General features: G+C 45.7%; 1 protein-coding gene across 5 annotated transcripts in view; it reads left to right on the top strand.

Moving 5' to 3' along the window:
• The window catches only part of ppfibp2b (PPFIA binding protein 2b), a 126,422-nt gene that overhangs the window by 29,311 nt on the left and 70,346 nt on the right, over positions 1-26,765 (top strand). For all 5 annotated transcript variants that reach the window (XR_005038648.1, XM_036958254.1, XM_036958240.1 and 2 more), the window contains exon 3: positions 11,356-11,579. Coding sequence is in view for 4 of the 5 variants with exons in the window: in XM_036958254.1 (XP_036814149.1) it covers positions 11,356-11,579 (224 nt within the window). In the remaining variant the exon portion in view is untranslated. The remainder of the gene's footprint in view (positions 1-11,355; positions 11,580-26,765) is intronic.

Genomic DNA, 26,765 nt, shown 5'->3' with positions numbered 1-26,765 from the left:
ATACAATATATATATATATATATATATATATATATATATAATTGAGTTAATTAAGCCTCCTATAAACATGGTCTCTTTTGTTTTATTGAATAAGGCAGCTCCAAATTGCAGGTGTTTCAGTGCTTTCTGTGGTAATGGCCAGGGATTGGCTCAGTGTTCTGTCACTCATGGGGACACTACGTCACCGCCAAGTCTAAAGGTAGACCTCGAAAATTCTAGCCCTTTGGGTGCTGCCATAGAGTTACATTAGAAGTGCCCATCCAAGAAGGCTCAAGGTCATTGGCCACAGATAAAATTACGTCAAATTATGTTATATGTACAGTAGTTTTGATTGGACAAACATCATACATCATACTTTAAAAATCTTAGCTATCAGTCATCATCATAAATCAAGTCGACAATCTACTGGCAAATCCTTTTTAATCCTTGTCATATGAAGAGAAATAATGAAGATAAATTACAGATAAAACGTATCGGTGCTCATCGGCCATTGGACATAAACATTACACAGCAAGTTGGGAATCACAAATTCAACAATGAGTGGTTTGGAAGGAATCAGTGGCTGTGTGGTCCCAAATCTGGGATTAAGGGGCTCTGTTCCAAGTTTAAAATGATAAACATCCAACATTGCCAATGCTGTCAGTGAAGCATGATTTGAGCCGCACTCAAAATAACTGTTAACTTGGAACAAGACAACTGGGACCTCGGGAATAAATGAGCTCCGACTGGGAAAATACGTTTTGAATGGACATCCAACTCGGAATTGTAAATCAGGCCTCTTTCTAGAGCTATGACCTGAAGATCAATGACGTCATCATAATTCGAAGGACCGGTGCACCACGTTCCTGTTTAAGTGAGTACAGCACGACAAGGTGAGTACAAAAATGTATTCTAATACTGCTGCGTAAATTATGTAATATGCCATGAAGATATGTATACTGTAGCTAAGAAAGTAATACTAAGTGTATATTGTGTAGTAAGATGTTAGTAGCCCATGTGCCTCACCCTAATAATTTGGTCTATTTACCCCTCTTAATTTCGCCTACTGTTCTTACTTGGTGGTGCACATGTAGCATATAACCTGTTTTAGAGAAATGTAATCATTGAATATTGTAAGAGCTTTCATTGTCTGCTTATATGCCCCCATTATTTATCCTACGGTTCTGACTAGGTGTACAGGGAGAACACTGTAAGAACGGCCCATGTTCTGAATGCTGTCGCTGTACATTTCAAAAGTGCTGAACAAATCGTTATATTGACTACTTCCATCCTAGCTCGCTCATTAATGACTTAATCGAAATTACGGATTGCTTCTTATCCAATTGTAGTCCCCTTATACCATAGTTTGTACATCGCAATTGTCATTAGAAACCACATTTGTTTAAGCATGTCAGCCATATCAGCTATGTTTTTTTAAAGGCAGTAAATGAGGCTGAATGAACTGTTTCGCTGCCAGACAAGGCTCCGCTGATATCCAGGTGTAGCAGTGGTAAGATGTTGGGACTGCTGTTTGGACAGCTTTATATAGGCCCTAACAGTTTGTGGGCACCGTTTGTCACCGTTATAGTAAAATGAATGTATTGTTTAGTGTTGTGTTGTGGCTTTGCTGGCATGCAATCCACTTTTTTCTTTTTTTGCCCCTCCAAGATTTACATGCTAAAATCACCACTGGAAGAATGGACAGCCACATGATATTTAGCTTATTGTTTTTGGTATCTTTTAGTTGTCACTGTATTAGACTGAGCATAGGTGATTTGATGATGTTGAAATGTCGAAGTTGAAATGGTGCTGGAATAGTGGAGGCAGCTCCTGTTTTAGTGGAGGCTGCTCCTGACTTGCGGTAACTCTACATGGTTCTAAATCAATAGTTGTGTAGTTGTCTGAAAATGATGGAAACATTAACTTGCTTGACCATGCTGTAGGTCATGTTAATGTTTGTTACATGCATTATGCTTTGTGGACTTCACCAGACAGAGGTTGCTCTCCAGTTTTGTGATGAAACAAAGATGTGGTTGAATTGATTAAGTTTTACCAAATTTTTACCAGCATGTCACATGTGCAACCAGAGGAAAAAAAACTCTAGACCACCTTTACTCCACACACAGAGATGCATACAAAGCTCTCCCCCGCCCTCCATTTGACAAATCTGACCATAATTCTATCAAATCAAATCAAAGTTTATTTATCACGTGCGCCGACTACAACAGGTGTAGACCTTACAGTGAAATGCTTACTGACAGGCTCTAACCAATGGTGCAGGAAAAAAAGGTGTGTGTGTGTGTGTGTCTGTGTGTGTGTGTGTGTGTGTGTGTGTGTGTGTGTGTGTGTGTAAAGAAATAAAACAACAGTAAAAAGACATTTGAAAAAAGAGTAGCAAGGCTATATACAGACATCGGTTAGTCAGGCTTATTGAGGTAGTATGTACATGTAGATATCGTGCCTATGCATATATGATGAACAGAGAGTAGCAGAAGCGTAAAAGGAGGGTTTGGCAGGTGGTGGGACACAATGCAGATAGCCCGGTTAGCCAGAGTGTGGAGGCACTGGTTGGTCGGGCCATTTAAGTAGTATGTACATGAATGTATAGTTAAAGTGACTATGCATATAAGATAAACAGAGAGTAGCAGCAGCATAAAAGAGGGGTTGGGGGAGGCACACAACGCAAATAGTCCGGGTAACCATTTGGTTACCTGTTCAGGAGTCTTATGGCTTGGGGGTAAAAACTGTTGAGAAGCCTTTTTGTCCTAGACTTGGCACTTTACCGCTTGCCATGCAGTAGTAGAGAGAACAGTCTATGACTGGGTTGGCTGGGGTCTTTGACAATTTTTAGGGCCTTCCTCTGACACCGCCTGGTGTAGAGGTCCTGGATGGCAGGCATCTTTGCCCCACCCGGCCAGGTCTCTGACCTCCTCCCTATAGGCTGTCTCGTTGTTGTCGTGATCAGAACTACCACTGTTGTGTCGTCAGCAAACTTAATGAAGGTGTTGGAGTCGTTCCTGGCCATGCAGTCGTGGGTGAACAGGGAGTAGAGGAGAGGACTGAGCACGCACCCCTGGGGAGCTCCAGTGTTGAGGATCAGTGTGGCAGATGTGTTGCTACCTACCCTCACCACCTGGGGGCGGCCTGTCAGGAAGTCCAGGATCCAGTTGCAGAGGGAGGTGTTTAGTCCCAGGATCCTTAGCTTGGTGATGAGCTTTGAGGGTACTATAGTGTTGAACGCTGAGCTGTAGTCAATGAACAGCATTCTCACATAGGTATTCCTTTTGTCCAGTTGGGAAAGGGCAGTGTGGAGTGCCTCCAGTATTTATGCTGCAGTAGTTTGTGTCGGGGGGCTAGGGTCAGTTTGTTATATCTGGAGTACTTATCCTGTCCTATTCAGTGTCCTGTGTGAATTTAAGTGTGCTCTCTCTAATTCTCTCTTTCTCTCTTTCTTTCTCTCTCTCGGAGGACCTGAGCCCTAGGACCATGCCTCAGGACTACCTGACATGATGACTCCTTGCTGTCCCAAGTCCACCTGGCCATGCTGCTGCTCCAGTTTCAACTGTTCTGCCTTATTATTATTGGACCATGCTGGTCATTTATGAACATTTGAACATCTTGGCCATGTTCTGGTATAATCTCTACCTGGGACAGCCAGAAGAGGACTGGCCACCCCACATAGCCTGGTTCCTCTCTAGGTTTCTTCCTAGGTTTTGGCCTTTCTAGGGAGTTTTTCCTAGCCACCGTGCTTCTACACCTGCATTGCTTGCTGTTTGGGGTTTTAGGCTGGGTTTCTGTACAGCACTTTGAGATATCAGCTGATGTAAGAAGGGCTATATAAATACATTTGATTTGATTTGAATAGAGATTGCATCATCTGTGGATCTGTTTGGGCGGTATGCAAATTGGAGTGGGTCTAGGGTTTATGGGATAATGGTGTTGATGTGAGCCATTACCAGCCTTTCAAAGCACTTCATGGCTACGGACGTGAGTGCTACGGGTCTGTAGTCATTTAGGCAGGTTGCCTTTGTGTTCTTGGGATCAGGGACTATGGTGGTCTGCTTGAAGCATGTTGGTATTACAGACTCAATCAGGGACATGTTGAAAATGTCAGTGAAGACACCTGCCAGTTGGTCAACACATGCCCGGAGCACACGTCCTGGTAATCCGTCTGGCCCCGCAGCCTTGTGTATGTTGACCTGTTTAAAGGTCTTAATCACGTCGGCTACGGAGAGTGTGATCACACAGTCGTCCAGAACAGCTGATGCTCTCATGCATGCCTCAGTGTTGCTTGCCTCGAAGGAAGCATAGAAGTGATTTAGCTCGTCTGGTAGGCTTGTGTCACTGGGCAGCTCGCGACTGTGCTTCCCTTTGTAATCTGTAATAGTTTGCAAGCCCTTCCACATCCTTCGAGCGTCGGAGCCGGTGTAGTTTGATTCAATCTTAGTCCTGTATTGATGCTTTGCCTGTTTGATGGTTCGTCGCAGGGCATAGCACGATTTCTTGTAAGCTTCCGGGTTAGAGTTCTGCACCTTGAAAGCGGTAGCTCTACCCTTTAGCTCAGTGTGAATGTTTCCTGTAATCCATGGCTTCTGGTTGGGGTATGTACGTACAGTCACTGTGGGGACAAGGTCCTCAATGCACTTATTTATAAAGCCAGTGACTGATGTGGTGTATTCCTCAATGTCATCGGAAGAATCCCAGAACATGTTCCAGTCTGTGATAGCAAAGCAGTCCTGTAGTTTAGCATCTGCTACATCTGACCATTTTTTGTATAGACCGAGTCACTGGCGCTTCCTGCTTTAATTTTTGCTTGTAAGCAGGAATCAGGAGGATAGAATCGTGGTCGGATTTACCAAATGGATGTCGAGGGAGAGCTTTATACGCGTCTCTGTGTGTGGAGTACAGGTGATCTAGAATTGTTTTCCCTCTGGTTGCACATTTAACATGTTGATAGAGATTTGGTAGAACTGATTTAAGTTGCCCTGTGGTGGTAAATAAACAGCCACGAAAAGTATAGCTGAGAACTTTCTAGGCAAGTAGTATGGCCTGCAGTGTATCACAATATACTCTACTTCAGGTGAGCAAAAGCGACTTCCTTCTAGAGACTTCCTTAGATTTCGTGCACCAGCTGTTGTTTACAAATATGCATCCCCCCCATCTTACCGGAGTGTGCTGTTCTATCCTTCCGGTGCAGCGTGTATCCCGCTAGCTGAATATCCATGTCGTCATTCAGCCACGATTCAGTGAAGCATAGGATATTACAGTTTTTGATGTCCCGTTGGCAGGATATTTGTGATCTTACATTGTCTAGTTTATTGTCCAATGATTGCACGTTGGCAAGTAATATTGCAAATAATTGGGATGTCTGCCCTGTGGGGTTAGGAGAATATCGTGTGAGTCCTGCTTGTTGTTGCTGTTGTTGTTGTTGTGGAAGAAGAAATCTTCATCTAATCCGAGGTGAGTGATCGCTGTCCTGATATCCAGAAGCTCTTTTCTTCCGTAAGATATGGTTGCAGAAACATTATGTACAAAATAATTTACAAATATCACGGAAAAAAACACATAGTAGCACAATTGGTTAGGAGACCGTAATCTCCTCCGGCGCCATTTTACTCCTCCGCCTTTAACTCCTCCTGACTCCTCCTGATTCCTGCTTACAAGCAAAAACTAAAGCAGGAAGCACCAGTGAGTCGCGCAATACGGAAGTGGTCAGATGATGTGGATGCTACACTACAGGACTGTTTTGTTAGCACAGACTGGAATATGTTCCAGGATTCATCCAATGGCATTGAGGAGTATACCACCTTTGTCATCGGCTTCATCAATAAGTGCATCGACGACATCGTCTCCACAGTGACCGTATGTACACATTCCAACCAGAAGCCATGGATTACAGGCAACATCCGCATCGAGCTAAAGGCTAGAGCTGCTGCTTTGAAAGAGCGGGACACTAATCCGTACGCATATAAGAAATCCCGCTATGCCCTCAGACAAACCATCAAACAAGCAAAGTGTCAATGCAGGATTAAGATTGAATCCTACGACACCAGCTCTGATGATCGTCGGATATGGCAGGGCTTGCAAACTATTACAGACTACTGACAGAGAACTGGCAATCCTCGCACCACAATGTGAGCAAGACTAAGGAGCTGATCATGGACTACAAAAAAAGGCAGTCCGAACAGGCCCCCATTAACATCAACGGGGCTGTAGTGGAGCGGGTTGAAAGTTTCACGTTCATTGGTGTCCGCATCACCAACGATCTATCATGGTCCAAACACACCAAGACAGTCGTGAAGAGGGCATGACAACGCTATTCCCCTCAGGAGACTGAAAAGATTTGGCATGGGTCCCCAGATCCTCAAAAAGTTATACAGCTGCACCATCGAAAGCATCCTGACCGGTTGCATCACTACCTGGTATGGCAACTGCAACTACTTATTTTCCACCATAATTTGCAAATAAATTTACAAAAAATCCTACAATGTGATTTTCTGGATTTTTTTTCTCATTTTGTCTGTCATAGTTGAAGTGTACCTATGATGAAAATTACAGGCCTCTCTCATATTTTTAAGTGGGAGAACTTGCACAATTGGTGGCTGACTAAATACTTTTTTGCCCCACTGTATAAGTGTTTGCTAGGTAGCACACGCTCCAGCAGGTATATTTCACTGGTCACCCCCCAAAGGCAATTCCTCCTTTGACTGCCTTTCCTTCCAGTTCTCTGCTGCCAATGACTGGAACGAACTGCAAAAATCACTGAAGCTGGAGACTCATATCTCCCTCACTAACTTTAAGCACCAGCTGTCAGAGCAGCTCACAGATCACTGCACCTGTACATAGCCCATCTGTAAATAGCCCATCCAACTACCTCATCCCCATACTATTATTTTATTTATTTTGCTTCTTTGCACCCCAGTATCTCTACTTGCACATTCATTTTCTGCACATCGATCACTCCAGTGTTTAATTGCTATATTGTAATTATTTCGCCACTATGGCCTATTTATTGCCTCACCTCCATTATCCTACCTCATTTGCACACACTATATATAGACTTTTTCTATTGTATTATTGATCGTATGTTTGTTTATTCCATGTGTAACTCTGTGTTTGTGTCGCAATGCTTTGATTTATCTTGGCCAGGTCGCAGTTGTAAATGAGAACTTGTTCTCAACTAGCCTACCGGGTTAAATATAGGTGAAATGAAAATAAATAAAAAATATATATCAATATGTGACATTATTCTGGTGAACAAGGGTTAATTTAGTCTTCTAGTGCAGTGTTTCCCAACCGTGGTCCTCCAGTACCCCAACAGTACATATTTTAATTGTAGCCCTTGACAAACACATCTCATTCAGCTCATTGAGGGCTTGATGATTAGTTGACAAATTGAATCAGGTGTGCTTGTCCTGCGTTACAATAAAAATGTGTACTGTTGGGTGTACTGGAGGACCAGGGTTGGAAAACACTGTTCTAGGGCAACATATAGCCTAATGACAGAAGAGAAGCTGCGTGTATCCAATTAGTAATAAATAGCTTAAAAAATGTCTGAAATTATAAGCAGAAACACATCTAAATCAGGCAGAAAAAAATCCTGCACCCCCTGACTATAGCTCCGGCCTCAGATTTTCACTTTATCACATAAAGTCGGGTGGTTGCGGATGAGTTACTAACATTTGCGGGCAGAACGCGAGTGAACAAACAGCTGACCCGAGCACCACTATTCAGTATGCAGGGGAATGTCACAGCTAGGGTTGCAAAGGGATGGTATATTACTGGAAACTTTCAAAGTTTACCATTAAACTACCAGAATGTTTGTATCTTTCAAGGATTTAATTTAATTTATCACAAGATATCTGGTGGCCCTTTTGGGTACTTCAGATTTTCACAGGTGTCGGTAATCATTTCTGGCCCTCTGTGTGGCCGTATCACATGTAAAATATATGAAATAATTGAAAAAATGAAAGAATAACATTTACATTTACATACATTTAGTGAATACCATTGGTGTTTTATATTAGTGTTTTAGCATGAAATATCAGTAATTATTTATACAAACTGTTATTTATTTTACTGTCAATATGTATTTGTTGTCAATGTTTTGGCATCAAATTGTTGGCAGTTGAAGAAAATAATCCCATTCTTAATTAGATGCTTTTTTTCAATAATTAGGCTATTTATCTTGAACCATATGGTCTAACTACTAGAAACACATGGATAATATGGACACAGGTATAATAAATGAATAATATATATTAAAAAAGTTATTCAAGTTTAAATTACCTAAATTACAATAGATTGCCATAGTTTTTCTGTTAATTACCAAAATTACTGAAGATTCTGGTAACTTTAGTAAAATACCGGTAGTTTGGCAATCCTAGTCACAGCAGTGTTTTATTGTGTAAATCTATGTACATCTTGTCTGAGATTCATGCCATTGGTCTTTCTCTTTTTGTCAATTCACCATGACAAGAGATCGGGATCAACAGTCACCTTGACTGACCAAGGTGAAAACAAGTTAACCTCAAGGTCTAAATCAGGATATTCACAAGTTAATCATTGCTATTACCACAATAAGATCTGGTCAATAACAATTAAAGTTAATTACTTTACTGTTGCCAAACATTATCTCATATGCAGCCTTGAGTTTCAAGGACTACAAATAGAATAGAATCTAAATGTAATTACTGCAAGGAATCCCAATCATCAACAAGGCTTTAGTCCCAATCATCAACAAGGCATTAGTCCCAATCATCAGCCATATTTTGAGATACTGGTCTGATTACATTTGAGTATTAGGACATTGTTTTCCGTAATAGTATATGCTGGAAATATCTCTGAAAGGCACTTGACATTTAATATAATATGCAGGTAATGAGTTGCTGCAACAGTGATGGACTTGAAAATATGCCCCCTACTGGTTATTGCTGGAGCATCTGAATCAGATGAGAGATACTCTATTATTATAATCTTGAGTTGAATAATTGGTTTCTTTGTGTTTTTCACTTATTGTCCATTTATTTTAGGATAATAAAAATGTGTTATATGGATAGTAGTTGGAAACCTCAACCAACTCCAAACCATGCTCACACAAAGAGAAGTAAGTTCAACACTACTGTAGAACTGAGCTGGCCTGGTAACTTGTTTCAGGCATTTTATTGAACAAACATGTTTTGTATCAGGCTTGTGATCTGAATAAAGCTGATTATATACTAGATATTAGATGAACAATAAACAGGGCTATTTGGCTGTAGATACCCATAGTTATGATATTTTTAGCGAGATGCAGTTGAGCATGCGTGAATAATCCGTTCCTCTCTGTGTTTGTATGCGCATTGGCCCTCAGGCAGGCACAGGCTTATTTACAGAAAATCTTGGTTTTTTTCTACATCGTGTTCTTCTTAAATTTTCCTCAAAGTCAAGCCAACCAAAGCATGCACTCAATGTACCATAGTTTCTTTGTATGTTTTTATTTTAGTGAAAAGAAGGCTGTTTGTATACATGGATATGGACTGGTCCCAGATCTGTGTGTGCTGCATGTCATGACATTGGCCATAGGAGTTGGCAAGACAGCACACACAGATCTGGGATCAGGCTAGTCCTACCAAGACTACCGGTTTTTCCTTTCAATTAAGACCTAGAAAAGCAGGTGAGGGGAGTTTTTTTACTAATCAGTGACATTAATTCATCAATCAAGTACAAGGGAGGAGCGAAAACCCGCAGACACTCGGCCCTCTGTGGAATGAGTTTGACACATGTATTAGCCGGGGGACAGAAACATGTAACACCTCTGCCCACAGGCCCAGGTGACCTTATGGCCCACCCCAGTATCATAGGAATGGTGAGGTCATTTTCAGATCATTTTAGATACACTCTCACAGGCTTCTAGGGCATATAGGCATTCCCTGGTCTTAACCAGATGTAGTACTTTGCCATGGCCTTATCAATGTCCTCTTTCCAGGACTGTCCTATAGGTCACATCATTTCTAGTTACATAATGACAAAACAAAGGAAATGTATTGGCTTGTTCTGCCTCAATCTGATGCTAGTGTAAAGTAGGCTAATAGGAAAAGGGAGGGTGAAGTGTATTGGAGCATTAAGATGCCATGATAATACACTGCTGCTCTGATCCTCTCTATGATCTGGGATTAGCTGCCAAATGTAAGCTCTCTTCTTTCAGGCTCCACACCTTCCACTTGTTGCTCTAAACCAGGGCTCTCCAACCCTGTTCCTGGAGAGCTACCCTCCTGTAGGTTTTAACACCAACTATCAGGTCTCAGGTATGACCCAGATGTAGACAGTGTCAAAGTAACAAAATTATTTATAGTACAGGGGCAGGCAAACAACAGGTCAAGGACAGGCATAGGTCAATAATCCAGAAAGAGTGCAACAGGTCCAGAACGGCAGGCAGTCTCAGGGCAGGCAGGGGTCAATAATCCAGAGAGGTGTGGCAAGGTATAGAACAGCCAGGAGCAAGGGGACAAATGATGGTAGGTATCACGAAACAAAATAGAACTGGCAACAGACAAACAGAGAACACAGGTATAAATACACTGGGGATAATGGGGAAGAGGGGCGACACCTTGAGGGGGGTGGAGACAAGCACAAAGACAGGTGAAACAGATCAGGGTGCGACACCAACCCTGTTCCTAGAGAGCTACCCTCCTGTAGATTTTAACTCTAACCCTAATCCTGGAAAGCTACCCTCCTGTAGGTAGGTTTTAACGCCAACCCTGTTCCTGGAGAGCTACCCTCTTGTAGGTTTTATTTCCAACCCTGTTCCTGGAGAACTACCCTCCTGTAGGTTTTCGCTCTAACCCCAGTTTTAACTTCTGATTAATCTAATAATCAACCTGATAATTATTAGAATCAGGCGCACAAGATAAGGGTTGAAGCGAAAACCTACAGGATGGTTGCTCTCCAGGGAACAGGGTTGGAGAGCCCTGCTAACCTATCGGAACAGGGTTGGAGAGCCCTGCTAACCTACAGGAACAGAGTTGGAGAGCCAGTGAGTAAAAAAACACAACATGGATCAAATCACAATGGTAGCAGGCAGGTTTCTTTCCAGTTGATTGATTTTGGACGTCTTCAATGGAATCCGTGTTCAAATGGTTTCCTTGCAGCATACTGTAACGATACGCTAACATGCTCCAGATGTCTGAGTGTTTATGGAGGAAGTTTAACTTGCTCTCCAGCTCCCAGATAATGATGCAGCTGGAACAGACATTAGCTTAGTGAGCCGATACAGGTGACACGTGGACGTATAATATAAAATAGAGGGAGCTGACTGGGTCAGATTCTGCTATAGATATTTATGCTGATATACAATCTTGTCCACTATAATGACTCTTTGTCCTTTGTCCCCGGCAGGCTCCAAGGCTGCAGCCGAGTACACCAACGGCCTGTTTGAGCTGGGCTCTCCAGGTAGCGCAGGGCCCCTGCAGGTTCTACAGCTGGTTGAGGACCTGAGGCTGGCCCTGGAGCTGCAGCCCAGAGAGGAGGAGAGGAACACCCTGAGGGCCCAGGTCCCCAGCAGCACTGCTCACATGCTCATGGACTGGCTGGACATGGACAGGGGCTCAGACAGGGGCTCGGTGAGTAGCAGGGAGCACACCTGGGTCTATGGACACTGTATTTCTCCATTACTTTTGTCAACCATCTCTAGCAACCATAGTCATCTTTCTGTGTCTAACAATATAGTCTATAAACAGATAATATAGAATATCATTAGTTCATTATTTGCTCAGAATCCAAAAATGTCCTACTCATTAGCAGTGCACTATTTATTATTGACGTGGCATGATGTCGATAGTGTCGTGGTTGTTTGCAGGCCAGAAAATACAGTGCCTTGCGAAAGTATTCGGCCCCCTTGAACTTTGCGACCTTTTGCCACATTTCAGGCTTCAAACATAAAGATATAAAACTGTATTTTTTTGTGAAGAATCAACAACAAGTGGGACACAATCATGAAGTGGAACGACATTTATTGGATATTTCAAACTTTTTTAACAAATCAAAAACTGAAAAATTGGGCGTGCAAAATTATTCAGCCCCCTTAAGTTAATACTTTGTAGCGCCACCTTTTGCTGCGATTACAACTGTAAGTCGCTTGGGGTATGTCTCTATCAGTTTTGCACATCGAGAGACTGACATTTTTTGCCATTCCTCCTTGCAAAACAGCTCGAGCTCAGTGAGGTTGGATGGAGAGCATTTGTGAACAGCAGTTTTCAGTTCTTTCCACAGATTCTCGATTGGATTCAGGTCTGGACTTTGACTTGGCTATTCTAACACCTGGATATGTTTCTTTTTGAACCATTCCATTGTAGATTTTGCTTTATGTTTTGGATCATTGTCTTGTTGGAAGACAAATCTCCGTCCCAGTCTCAGGTCTTTTGCAGACTCCATCAGGTTTTCTTCCAGAATGGTCCTGTATTTGGCTCCATCCATCTTCCCATCAATTTTAACCATCTTCCCTGTCCCTGCTGAAGAAAATCAGGCCCAAACCATGATGCTGCCACCACCATGTTTGACAGTGGGGATGGTGTGTTCAGCAATTTTGGTTTCATCTGACCAGAGCACCTTCTTCCACATGTTTGGTGTGTCTCCCAGGTGGCTTGTGGCAAACTTTAAACAACACTTTTTATGGATATCTTTAAGAAATGGCTTTCTTCTTGCCACTCTTCCATAAAGGCCAGATTTGTGCAATATACGACTGATTGTTGTCCTATGGACAGAGTCTCCCACTTCAGCTGTAGATCTCTGCAGTTCATCCAGAGTGATCATGGGCCTCTTGGCTGCATCTCTGATCAGTCTTCTCCTTGTATGAGCTGAAAGTTTAGAGGGACGGCCAGGTCTTGGTAGATTTGCAGTGGTCTGATACTCCTTCCATTTCAATATTATCGCTTGCACAGTGCTCCTTGGGATGTTTAAAGCTTGGGAAATATTTTTGTATCCAAATCTGGCTTTAAACTTCTTCACAACAGTATCTCGGACCTGCCTGGTGTGTTCCTTGTTCTTCATGATGCTCTCTGCGCTTTTAACTGACCTCTGAGACTATCACAGTGCAGTTGCATTTATACGGAGACTTGATTACACACAGGTGGATTGTATTTATCATCATTAGTCATTTAGGTCAACATTGGATCATTCAGAGATCCTCACTGAACTTCTGGAGAGAGTTTGCTGCACTGAAAGTAAAGGGGCTGAATAATTTTGCACGCCCAATTTTTCAGTTTTTGATTTGTTAAAAAAGTTTGAAATATCCAATAAATGTCGTTCCACTTCATGATTGTGTCCCACTTGTTGTTGATTCTTCACAAAAAAATACAGTTTTCTATCTTTATGTTTGAAGCCTGAAATGTGGCAAAAGGTCGCAAAGTTCAATGGGGCTGAATACTTTCGCAAGGCACTGTATGTGGTCTGATTTACTTCTACTTGAGGCATGTTATCTCTGGGATTCACAGATGTGGCAGAAACTTCCAAAAAGTTGTACAAAAGTCAGCCAGCTGTTTGCTGTCAAAAGCCTTTCCATTATACACCATTGGGTTCTTTTTTCTCTCTCTTTGTAACACATTGAAGGAGAGATGGTTGATTCATTGCAGCAGCTGTGTAGGAGTGTTGAACAGACCTAGAACTATTCCTGGGTGCTGTTAGGTCTTAGCAGGGCTGTGTCTGGGACTATGTCTGGGACTGTGTCTGGGACTGTGTCTGGGAAAGCCTGTGTCTGACTGGGACTGGGACTGTGAACAGGTCTTATTTTGGCTTGGTCTCTCTCTGGGAACTAAGGCTGGCCGTGTTTGAAAGACTCAATGTGTTCCTCAGAGACTCCTAATAGGACTGAGCTCAACTTCCTGCCCTACACCCTCTCCCCACTCTCCCGCTCTCCCTCTTTCTAATCACTTCTCTCTTCCTTTCCTCCTACTTTCCACACTCACTGTTCTACTCTCTCTACTCACTACACTCACTCTGTGTGCTCTGTTCTGTCTGTCTGGTCACCTCAACACACCTGAAGCACTCTGGGGTGTTAGGGGGTAAGTCTGAATCAATTATTCATCTGTTCACTCCCACATGAAAAAATACTATAGTGTATACTATGGTAGCATTACTATAGTATTCACTGTAGTATTTTTGATGACTTTACTGTAGTAGTAGGTAGGTAGGTAGGTAGGTAGGTAGGTAGGTAGGTAGGTAGGTAGGTAGGTAGGTAGGTAGAACTGGTTTCTAAATGGCAAGTTCAGAGCTTCTGCTCTTTTCTATAACCAGTACATCTAGCTCTTAGACTATAGATTATTTTATGAATATCACGCTTGTTTCTGAGTTGTTTTCTTTATTTGTTGGCTGTTTGTGAAGGTTTTTCATGACCAGGTTTACGAGGGTATGTAGGCACTTAAGATATTTGGATTATATTTAGGAAATGATAACCACATGATGATACTGTCACTGCCACAGTTCATAGAGACGATTGTTGATGTGCGTTGTTATAGTCGTGTCATTGGCTGAGGCTGCGGTAAACAATCTGTTGGCGAGGCTAAGTGGCCAATGAAAGGCTCTTGTTTTTCCCTCTGTCTGAGTCGTAGAGGCCCTGCTCTCTCTAAACAGCAGGGGTCTCACACGCCACACGGTCGCCCCTCTCCCTCTTCCCTTCCTCCTCTCCTCCCTCTCTCCTCTCTACTGGCCAGGAGCTAGATCAAACACACATACTCCTCAGTTACTCCTAACACACTGTTCTCTGAGGAGCTGAGCCCCTCCACAGAAGAAATGTGATAAAGATTCCTCCATACGTTATTGGCAGGAAGGAGAGAGACCCTGTGATGCTTGTTATCGCTGACCTGAAACTATTGTTTGTCAATCAGAGAATGTCAGACCGTAAGAGAGGGGTCAGGTCTGGCACAGACGTTAAGCACGAGACGGAATATTGTGTTTTAAAGGGAAAGTTGTTGCTTTGACTTATACAAGGAGTGATTGTTTGAGAGAGAGAAAAAGGGAGGGAGGCATAAATAGAGAGAGCGAGGGGGGCAATAGAGAGAGGGAGGGGGTTAGTAGAGAGAGGGAGGGGGTTAGTAGAGAGAGGGAGGGGGTTAGTAGAGAGAGCGAGGGGGTTAGTAGAGAGAGGCAGGGGGTTAGTAGAGAGAGGGAGGGGGTTAATAGAGAGAGGGAGGGGGTTAATAGAGAGGGGGGGTTAGTAGAGAGAGGGGGGGTTAATAGAGAGAGCGAGGGGGTTAGTAGAGAGAGCGAGGGGGTTAGTAGAGAAAGGGATGGGGTTAGTAGAGAGAGGGAAGGGGTTAGTAGAGAGAGGGAGGGGGTTAATAGAGAGAGGGGGGGTTAGTAGAGAGAGGGAGGGGGTTAATAGAGAGAGGGAGGGGGTTAATAGAGAGAGGGAGGGGGGAATAGAGAGAGTGAGGGGTTAGTAGAGAGAGGGAGGGGGTTAGTAGAGAGAGGGAGGGGGTTAGTAGAGAGAGGGAGGGGGTTAATAGAGAGAGGGAGGGGGAATAGAGAGAGCGAGGGGGTTAGTAGAGAGAGGGAGGGGGTTAGTAGAGAGGGAGGAGGTTAGTAGAGAGGGAGGGGGTTAGTAGAGAGAGGGAGGGGGTTAGTAGAGAGAGGGAGGGGGTTAATAGAGAGAGGGAGAATGGAAAAGAGAGAAAGAGAAAGCGTTATCCTGGTGATTGTCTAACTCAGCTGTCAACATAGCCAGGAGCAGGACAGAGTGCACAGTCAGCCCCTCCAAGCCATGCAAGCAGTGACTGTAGCTCTGTAGTGATGGAGTCATTGTAGCACTCTGCTTCCTTGTTCCAGTTTCAAAACACGGCTGGGAACATGATCAGAGCACATCCACACAAGATGGATTACCAAACTGGTTTCTGACAACGGTTGCATTATTTGCATCACTGATGATACAGTACAGTATGTATGCATTGTTGTCTCTCTGCCGGCCTCTGCGGTTAAGGAGAGGACATGTCATGTGTCATATGCGCTGGTCTCTGATACCCAAGCCACCCACACTCCCGCTGCCTGTCCAAGTGGCTGAGTTTCTCCCCTGTGAGTCAAGCAGGAAATGCCCAGGGTGGAGAAAGAGAGAGAGAGAGGAGGAGTGATCTGGACCATGGTAACATACACTGTAGGGTGTTAATACGTAGGCTCACTGAAATGTATTAAAGGCATCATGCCTCACAGTCACACTGTGCTCTGAGTCTAATTCACTTTACTGCAGTCAAGCTCTGCAAGGAGGACCATCTGTCTCACATTGAGTTTACACACAGTATGAGTCTGAGTCTCACTGACTGTAACCCATGATTCATTACACTCTGCATGGAAGAGGCCTGTTGCAGTATGCCCTACATACATGTCACACACCCCCTGTGTTTTTCTGTTTCTGTCTGTGTTCTGTGATGTGTGTACATGAAACTGTCAGTGGCAGCCAAATGGTGCAGTGGGGAGGGGGCTGAGTGATTTTTAGAGAGAGGTCCCATAAACAGGAAATGGGACATTCAGATAATGAATTCCAGTCTGAAGCTAATGGTAGAAGGGCTGTTGCTGCATTGGTCTGAAGAGACAAGAAGAGGTAGATTAAAAAGTAGCGGGAGTGAGAGAGATGTGTATATGTTTCTTTAAATGAGCACCCATCTCATCTTATACCATAATCTGTTTCAGTTCAGGTATATTTTGTGTCTAAGCTAATAAGAGGAGAGGATGGGAAAGACCGTTCAGGAGACACCGTCGAGGAGAGAGAGTAAAAGAGAAACCATAGAGGAAAGAGAGAGCAAGGGAAAGAGAGAGCACGGAGAAGAGAGAGTTGGCATGGTCTGTGTCTAGGTTGACATTAAAGCCTGTTGCTATGCTTTGCGCTGGCTGGGTGCTCTTTCTCAGTCACAGCAGATGCTAGTCTCTCCACAACACTAGTCTCTCTACAGCACTGTTCTCTCTACAGCACTAGTCTCTTTACAGCACTAGTCTCTCCACAACACCAGTCTCTCTACAGCACTGTTCTCTCTACAGCACTAGTCTCTCCACAGCACTAGTCACTCCACAACACTAGTCTATCTACAGCACTGTTCTCTCTACAGCACTAGTCTCTCTACAGCACTAGTCTCTCTACAGCATTAGTCTCTCCACAGCACTAGTCTCTCCACAACAATAGTCTCTCCACAGCACTAGTCTCTCTACAGCACAGCACTTGTCTCTCCACAGCACTCATCTCTCTTCAGCACTAGTCTCTCCAGAGCACTAGTTTCTCATCAGCACTAGTTTCTCCACAGCACTAGTCTCTCTACAGCACTAGTCAATCCACAGCACAGCACTAGTCTCTCCACAGCACTAGTCTCTCCACAGCACTAGTCTCTCTACAGCACAGCACGAGTCTCTCCACAGCACTAGTCTCTCTACAGCACTAGTCTCTCCACAGCACTAGTCTCTCTACAGCACTAGTCCCTTTACAGCACTAGTCTCTCTACAGCACTAGTCTCTCTACAGCACTAGTCTCTCCACAGCACTAGTCTCTCCACAGCACTAGTCTCTCTACAGCACTAGTCTCTACAGCACTAGTCACTCCACAGCATTAGTCTCTCCACAGCACTTATCTCTCCACAGCACTAGTCACTCCACAGCACAGCACTAGTCTCTCCACAGCACAAGTCTCTCCACAGCACTAGTCTCGCCACAGCACATTACTAGTCTCTCCACAGCACTAGTCTCTCTACAGCACTAGTCTCTCCACAGCATAGCACTTGACGCTCCACAACACTAGTCACTCCACAGCACTAGTCACTCCACAGCATTAGTCTCTCTACAGAACTACTCACTCCACAGCACTAGTCTCTCTACAGCACTAGTCTTTACACAGCATAGCACTTGTCAGTCCACAGCACTACTCACTCCACAGCACTAGTCTCTCTACAGCACAAGTCTCTCCACACCACTAGTCTCTCCACACCACTAGTCTCTCCACAGCACTAGTCACTCCACAGCACTCGTTTCTCCACAGCACTAGTCTCTCCACAGCATAGCACTAGTTTCTCCACAGCACTAGTCTCTCTACAGCACTAGTCTCTCCACAGCACTAGTTTCTCCACAGCACTAGTCTCTCCACAGCACTAGTCTCTCCACAGCACTAGTCACTCTACAGCACTCGTCTCTCCACAGCACTAGTCTCTCCACAGCACTCGTCTCTCCACAGCACTAGTCTCTCCACAGCACTAGTCTCTCCAGAGCACTAGTCTCTCCACAGCACTAGTCACTCCACAGCACTAGTTTCTCCACAGCACTAGTCACCCCACAGCACTAGTCTCCCCACAGCACTAGTCTCTCCACAGCACTAGTCTCTCCACAGCACTAGTCTCTCCACAGCACTAGTCACTCTACAGCACTCGTCTCTCCACAGCACTAGTCTCTCCACAGCACTCGTCTCTCCACAGCACTAGTCTCTCCACAGCATAGCACTAGTCTCTCCACAGCACTAGTCTCTCCACAGCACTAGTCTCTCCAGAGCACTAGTGTCTCCACAGCACTAGTTTTTCCACAGCACTAGTCACCCCACAGCACTAGTCTCTCCACAGCACTAGTCTCTCCACAGCACTAGTCTCTCCACAGCACTAGTCACTCTACAGCACTCGTCTCTCCACAGCACTAGTCTCTCCACAGCACTTATCTCTCCACAGCACTAGTTTCTCCACAGCACTAGTCACCCCACAGCACTAGTCTCTCCACAGCACTAGTCTCTCTAAAGTACAAGTCTCTCTACAGCACTAGTCTCTCTACAGCACTAGTCTCTCTACAGCACAGCATTAGTCTCTCCACAGCACTAGTCTCTCCACAGCACTAGTCTCTCTACAGCACAGCACTAGTCTCTCCACAGCACTAGTCTCTCTACAGCACTAGTCTCTCTACAGCACCAGTCCCTTTACAGCACTAGTCTCTCCACAGCACTAGTCTCTCCACAGCACTAGTCACTCCACAGCACTAGTCTCTCTACAGCACTAGTCTCTCTACAGCACTAATCTCTCCACAGCACTAGTCTCTCCACAGCACTAGTCTCTCCACAGCACTAGTCACTCCACAGCACTAGTCTCTCTACAGCACTAGTCGCTCCACAGCACTAGTCTCTCCACAGCACTAGTCTCTCTACAGCACTAGTCTCTCTACAGCACTAGTCACTCCACAGCATTAGTCTCTCCACAGCACTTATCTCTCAACAGCACTAGTCTCTCCACAGCACATTACTAGTCAATCCACAGCACTAGTCTCTCTACAGCACTAGTCGCTCCACAGCATAGCACTTGACACTCCACAACACTAGTCACTCCACAGCACTAGTCACTCCACAGCACTAGTCTCTCTACAGCACTACTCACTCCACAGCACTAGTCTCTCTACAGCACTAGTCTCTACACAGCATAGCACTTGTCACTCCACAGCACTACTCACTCCACAGCACTAGTCTCTCCACAGCACAAGTCTCTCCACAGCACTAGTCTCTCCACAGCACTAGTCACTCCACAGCACTAGTCTCTCTATAGCACTAGTCTCTCCACAGCACTAGTCACTCCAAAACACTTGTTTCTCCACAGCACTAGTCTCTCCACAGCATAGCACTAGTTTCTCCACAGCACTAGTCTCTCTACAGCACTAGTCTCTCCACAGCACTAGTCTCTCTACAGCACTAGTCTCTCCACAGCACTAGTCTCTCTACAGCACTAGTCCCTTTACAGCACTAGTCTCTCCACAACACTAGTCTCTCTACAGCACTAGTCTCTCTACAGCACTAGTCTCTCCACAGCACTAGTCTCTCCACAACAATAGTCTCTCCACAGCACTAGTCTCTCTACAGCACTAGTCCCTTTACAGCACTAGTCTCTCCACAGCACTAGTCTCTCTACAGCACAGCACTTGTCTCTCCACAGCACTCATCTCTCTTCAGCACTAGTCTCTCCAGAGCACTAGTTTCTCATCAGCACTAGTTTCTCCACAGCACTAGTCTCTCTACAGCACTAGTCAATCCACAGCACAGCACTAGTCTCTCCACAGCACTAGTCTCTCCACAGCACTAGTCTCTCTACAGCACAGCACGAGTCTCTCCACAGCACTAGTCTCTCTACAGCACTAGTCTCTCCACAGCACTAGTCTCTCTACAGCACTAGTCCCTTTACAGCACTAGTCTCTCTACAGCACTAGTCTCTCTACAGCACTAGTCTCTCCACAGCACTAGTCTCTCCACAGCACTAGTCTCTCTACAGCACTAGTCTCTACAGCACTAGTCACTCCACAGCATTAGTCTCTCCACAGCACTTATCTCTCCACAGCACTAGTCACTCCACAGCACAGCACTAGTCTCTCCACAGCACAAGTCTCTCCACAGCACTAGTCTCGCCACAGCACATTACTAGTCTCTCCACAGCACTAGTCTCTCTACAGCACTAGTCTCTCCACAGCATAGCACTTGACGCTCCACAACACTAGTCACTCCACAGCACTAGTCACTCCACAGCATTAGTCTCTCTACAGAACTACTCACTCCACAGCACTAGTCTCTCTACAGCACTAGTCTTTACACAGCATAGCACTTGTCAGTCCACAGCACTACTCACTCCACAGCACTAGTCTCTCTACAGCACAAGTCTCTCCACACCACTAGTCTCTCCACAGCACTAGTCACTCCACAGCACTCGTTTCTCCACAGCACTAGTCTCTCCACAGCATAGCACTAGTTTCTCCACAGCACTAGTCTCTCTACAGCACTAGTCTCTCCACAGCACTAGTTTCTCCACAGCACTAGTCTCTCCACAGCACTAGTCTCTCCACAGCACTAGTCACTCTACAGCACTCGTCTCTCCACAGCACTAGTCTCTCCACAGCACTCGTCTCTCCACAGCACTAGTCTCTCCACAGCACTAGTCTCTCCAGAGCACTAGTCTCTCCACAGCACTAGTCACTCCACAGCACTAGTTTCTCCACAGCACTAGTCACCCCACAGCACTAGTCTCCCCACAGCACTAGTCTCTCCACAGCACTAGTCTCTCCACAGCACTAGTCTCTCCACAGCACTAGTCACTCTACAGCACTCGTCTCTCCACAGCACTAGTCTCTCCACAGCACTCGTCTCTCCACAGCACTAGTCTCTCCACAGCATAGCACTAGTCTCTCCACAGCACTAGTCTCTCCACAGCACTAGTCTCTCCAGAGCACTAGTGTCTCCACAGCACTAGTTTTTCCACAGCACTAGTCACCCCACAGCACTAGTCTCTCCACAGCACTAGTCTCTCCACAGCACTAGTCTCTCCACAGCACTAGTCACTCTACAGCACTCGTCTCTCCACAGCACTAGTCTCTCCACAGCACTTATCTCTCCACAGCACTAGTTTCTCCACAGCACTAGTCACCCCACAGCACTAGTCTCTCCACAGCACTAGTCTCTCTAAAGTACAAGTCTCTCTACAGCACTAGTCTCTCTACAGCACTAGTCTCTCTACAGCACAGCATTAGTCTCTCCACAGCACTAGTCTCTCCACAGCACTAGTCTCTCTACAGCACAGCACTAGTCTCTCCACAGCACTAGTCTCTCTACAGCACTAGTCTCTCTACAGCACCAGTCCCTTTACAGCACTAGTCTCTCCACAGCACTAGTCTCTCCACAGCACTAGTCACTCCACAGCACTAGTCTCTCTACAGCACTAGTCTCTCTACAGCACTAATCTCTCCACAGCACTAGTCTCTCCACAGCACTAGTCTCTCCACAGCACTAGTCACTCCACAGCACTAGTCTCTCTACAGCACTAGTCGCTCCACAGCACTAGTCTCTCCACAGCACTAGTCTCTCTACAGCACTAGTCTCTCTACAGCACTAGTCACTCCACAGCATTAGTCTCTCCACAGCACTTATCTCTCAACAGCACTAGTCTCTCCACAGCACATTACTAGTCAATCCACAGCACTAGTCTCTCTACAGCACTAGTCGCTCCACAGCATAGCACTTGACACTCCACAACACTAGTCACTCCACAGCACTAGTCACTCCACAGCACTAGTCTCTCTACAGCACTACTCACTCCACAGCACTAGTCTCTCTACAGCACTAGTCTCTACACAGCATAGCACTTGTCACTCCACAGCACTACTCACTCCACAGCACTAGTCTCTCCACAGCACAAGTCTCTCCACAGCACTAGTCTCTCCACAGCACTAGTCACTCCACAGCACTAGTCTCTCTATAGCACTAGTCTCTCCACAGCACTAGTCACTCCAAAACACTTGTTTCTCCACAGCACTAGTCTCTCCACAGCATAGCACTAGTTTCTCCACAGCACTAGTCTCTCTACAGCACTAGTCTCTCCACAGCACTAGTCTCTCTACAGCACTAGTCTCTCCACAGCACTAGTCTCTCTAAAGCACTAGTCCCTTTACAGCACTAGTCTCTCCACAACACTAGTCTCTCTACAGCACTAGTCTCTCTACAGCACTAGTCTCTCCACAGCACTAGTCTCTCCACAACAATAGTCTCTCCACAACACTAGTCTCTCTACAGCACTAGTCCCTTTACAGCACTAGTCTCTCCACAACACTCATCTCTCTTCAGCACTAGTCTCTCCAGAGCACTAGTTTCTCCACAGCACTAGTTTCTCCACAGCACTAGTTTCTCCACAGTACAAGTCTCTCTACAGCACTAGTCTCTCCACAGCACTAGTCACTCCACAGCACAGCACTAGTCTCTCCACAGCACTAGTCTCTCTACAGCACTAGTCTCTCTACAGCACTAGTCACTCCACAGCATGAGTCTCTCCACAGCACTTATCTCTCAACAGCACTAGTCTCTCCACAGCACATTACTAGTCAATCCACAGCACTAGTCTCTCTACAGCACTAGTCTCTCCACAGCATAGCACTTGACACTCCACAACACTAGTCACTCCACAGCTCTAGTCACTCCACAGCACTAGTCTCTCCACAGCACTAGTCACTCCACAGCACTAATCTCTCTATAGCACTAGTCTCTCCACAGCACTAGTCACTCCAAAACACTTGTTTCTCCACAGCACTAGTCTCTACACAGCATAGCACTAGATACTCCACAGCACTAGTCTCTCTACAGCACTAGTCTCTCCACAGCACTAGTTTCTCCACAGCACTAGTCTCTCCACAGCACTAGTCACTCCACAACACTAATATCTCTATAGCACAAGTCTCTCCACAGCACTAGTCACTCCACAGCCCTAGTCTCTCTACAGCACTAGTCTCTCTACAGCACTAGTCTCTCCACAGCACTAGTCTCTCCACAGCACTAGTCTCTCCACAGCACTAGTCACTCCACAGCACTAGTCTCTCTACAGCACTAGTCTCTCCACAGCACTAGTCTCTCAACAGCACTAGTCTCTCCACAGCACTAGTCTCTACACAGCACTAGTCTCTCCACAGCACTAGTCAATCCACAGCACTAGTCTCTCTACAGCACTAGTCTCTCCACAGCATAGCACTTGACACTCCACAGCACTAGTCTCTCTACAGCACTACTCACTCCACAGCACTAGTCTCTCTACAGCACTAGTCTCTACACAGCATAGCACTTGTCACTCCACAGCACTACTCACTCCACAGCACTAGTCTCTCCACAGCACAAGTCTCTCCACAGCACTAGTCTCTCCACAGCACTAGTCTCTCTATAGCACTAGTCTCTCCACAGCACTAGTCTCTCTACAGCACTGTTCTCTCTACAGCACTAGTCACTCCACAGCACTAGTCTCTCTACAGCACAGCACTTGTCTCTCCACAGCACTCATCTCTCTTCAGCACTAGTCTCTCCAGAGCACTAGTTTCTCCACAGCACTAGTTTCTCCACAGCACTAGTGTCTCTAAAGTACAAGTCTCTCTACAGCACTAGTCTCTCCACAGCACTAGTCACTCCACAGCACAGCACTAGTCTCTCCACAGCACTAGTCTCTCCACAGCACTAGTCTCTCTACAGCACAGCACGAGTCTCTCCACAGCACTAGTCTCTCTACAGCACTAGTCTCTCCACAGCACTAGTCTCTCTACAGCACTAGTCCCTTTACAGCACTAGTCTCTCTACAGCACTAGTCTCTCTACAGCACTAGTCTCTCCACAGCACTAGTCACTCCACAGCACTAGTCTCTCTATAGCACTAGTCTCTCCACAGCACTAGTCACTCCAAAACACTTGTTTCTCCACAGCACTAGTCTCTCCACAGCATAGCACTAGTTTCTCCACAGCACTAGTCTCTCTACAGCACTAGTCTCTCCACAGCACTAGTCTCTCTACAGCACTAGTCTCTCCACAGCACTAGTCTCTCTACAGCACTAGTCCCTTTACAGCACTAGTCTCTCCACAACACTAGTCTCTCTACAGCACTAGTCTCTCTACAGCACTAGTCTCTCCACAGCACTAGTCTCTCCACAACAATAGTCTCTCCACAGCACTAGTCTCTTTACAGCACTAGTCCCTTTACAGCACTAGTCTCTCCACAACACTAGTCTCTCTACAGCACTAGTCCCTTTACAGCACTAGTCTCTCCACAACACTCATCTCTCTTCAGCACTAGTCTCTCCAGAGCACTACTTTCTCCACAGCACTAGTTTCTCCACAGCACTAGTTTCTCCACAGCACTAGTTTCTCCACAGTACAAGTCTCTCTACAGCACTAGTCTCTCCACAGCACTAGTCACTCCACAGCACAGCACTAGTCTCTCCACAGCACTAGTCTCTCTACAGCACTAGTCTCTCTACAGCACTAGTCTCTCCACAGCACTAGTCACTCCACAGCACAGCACTAGTCTCTCCACAGCACTAGTCTCTCTACAGCACTAGTCTCTCTACAGCACTAGTCACTCCACAGCATGAGTCTCTCCACAGCACTTATCTCTCAACAGCACTAGTCTCTCCACAGCACATTACTAGTCAATCCACAGCACTAGTCTCTCTACAGCACTAGTCTCTCCACAGCATAGCACTTGACACTCCACAACACTAGTCACTCCACAGCTCTAGTCACTCCACAGCACTAGTCTCTCCACAGCACTAGTCACTCCACAGCATAGCACTTGACACTCCACAACACTAGTCACTCCACAGCTCTAGTCACTCCACAGCACTAGTCTCTCCACAGCACTAGTCACTCCACAGCACTAATCTCTCTATAGCACTAGTCTCTCCACAGCACTAGTCACTCCAAAACACTTGTTTCTCCACAGCACTAGTCTCTACACAGCATAGCACTAGATACTCCACAGCACTAGTCTCTCTACAGCACTAGTCTCTCCACAGCACTAGTTTCTCCACAGCACTAGTCTCTCCACAGCACTAGTCACTCCACAACACTAATATCTCTATAGCACAAGTCTCTCCACAGCACTAGTCACTCCACAGCCCTAGTCTCTCTACAGCACTAGTCTCTCTACAGCACTAGTCTCTCCACAGCACTAGTCTCTCCACAGCACTAGTCTCTCCACAGCACTAGTCACTCCACAGCACTAGTCTCTCTACAGCACTAGTCTCTCCACAGCACTAGTCTCTCAACAGCACTAGTCTCTCCACAGCACTAGTCTCTACACAGCACTAGTCTCTCCACAGCACTAGTCAATCCACAGCACTAGTCTCTCTACAGCACTAGTCTCTCCACAGCATAGCACTTGACACTCCACAGCACTAGTCTCTCTACAGCACTACTCACTCCACAGCACTAGTCTCTCTACAGCACTAGTCTCTACACAGCATAGCACTTGTCACTCCACAGCACTACTCACTCCACAGCACTAGTCTCTCCACAGCACAAGTCTCTCCACAGCACTAGTCTCTCCACAGCACTAGTCTCTCTATAGCACTAGTCTCTCCACAGCACTAGTCTCTCTACAGCACTGTTCTCTCTACAGCACTAGTCACTCCACAGCACTAGTCTCTCTACAGCACAGCACTTGTCTCTCCACAGCACTCATCTCTCTTCAGCACTAGTCTCTCCAGAGCACTAGTTTCTCCACAGCACTAGTTTCTCCACAGCACTAGTGTCTCTAAAGTACAAGTCTCTCTACAGCACTAGTCTCTCCACAGCACTAGTCACTCCACAGCACAGCACTAGTCTCTCCACAGCACTAGTCTCTCCACAGCACTAGTCTCTCTACAGCACAGCACGAGTCTCTCCACAGCACTAGTCTCTCTACAGCACTAGTCTCTCCACAGCACTAGTCTCTCTACAGCACTAGTCCCTTTACAGCACTAGTCTCTCTACAGCACTAGTCTCTCTACAGCACTAGTCTCTCCACAGCACTAGTCACTCCACAGCACTAGTCTCTCTATAGCACTAGTCTCTCCACAGCACTAGTCACTCCAAAACACTTGTTTCTCCACAGCACTAGTCTCTCCACAGCATAGCACTAGTTTCTCCACAGCACTAGTCTCTCTACAGCACTAGTCTCTCCACAGCACTAGTCTCTCTACAGCACTAGTCTCTCCACAGCACTAGTCTCTCTACAGCACTAGTCCCTTTACAGCACTAGTCTCTCCACAACACTAGTCTCTCTACAGCACTAGTCTCTCTACAGCACTAGTCTCTCCACAGCACTAGTCTCTCCACAACAATAGTCTCTCCACAGCACTAGTCTCTTTACAGCACTAGTCCCTTTACAGCACTAGTCTCTCCACAACACTAGTCTCTCTACAGCACTAGTCCCTTTACAGCACTAGTCTCTCCACAACACTCATCTCTCTTCAGCACTAGTCTCTCCAGAGCACTACTTTCTCCACAGCACTAGTTTCTCCACAGCACTAGTTTCTCCACAGTACAAGTCTCTC

The sequence above is a fragment of the Oncorhynchus mykiss genome, chromosome 2 (genome assembly GCF_013265735.2).
Source record: "Oncorhynchus mykiss isolate Arlee chromosome 2, USDA_OmykA_1.1, whole genome shotgun sequence".
Lineage (NCBI taxonomy): Eukaryota > Metazoa > Chordata > Actinopteri > Salmoniformes > Salmonidae > Oncorhynchus > Oncorhynchus mykiss.
This window is presented reverse-complemented; position numbering and strand designations above follow the sequence as displayed.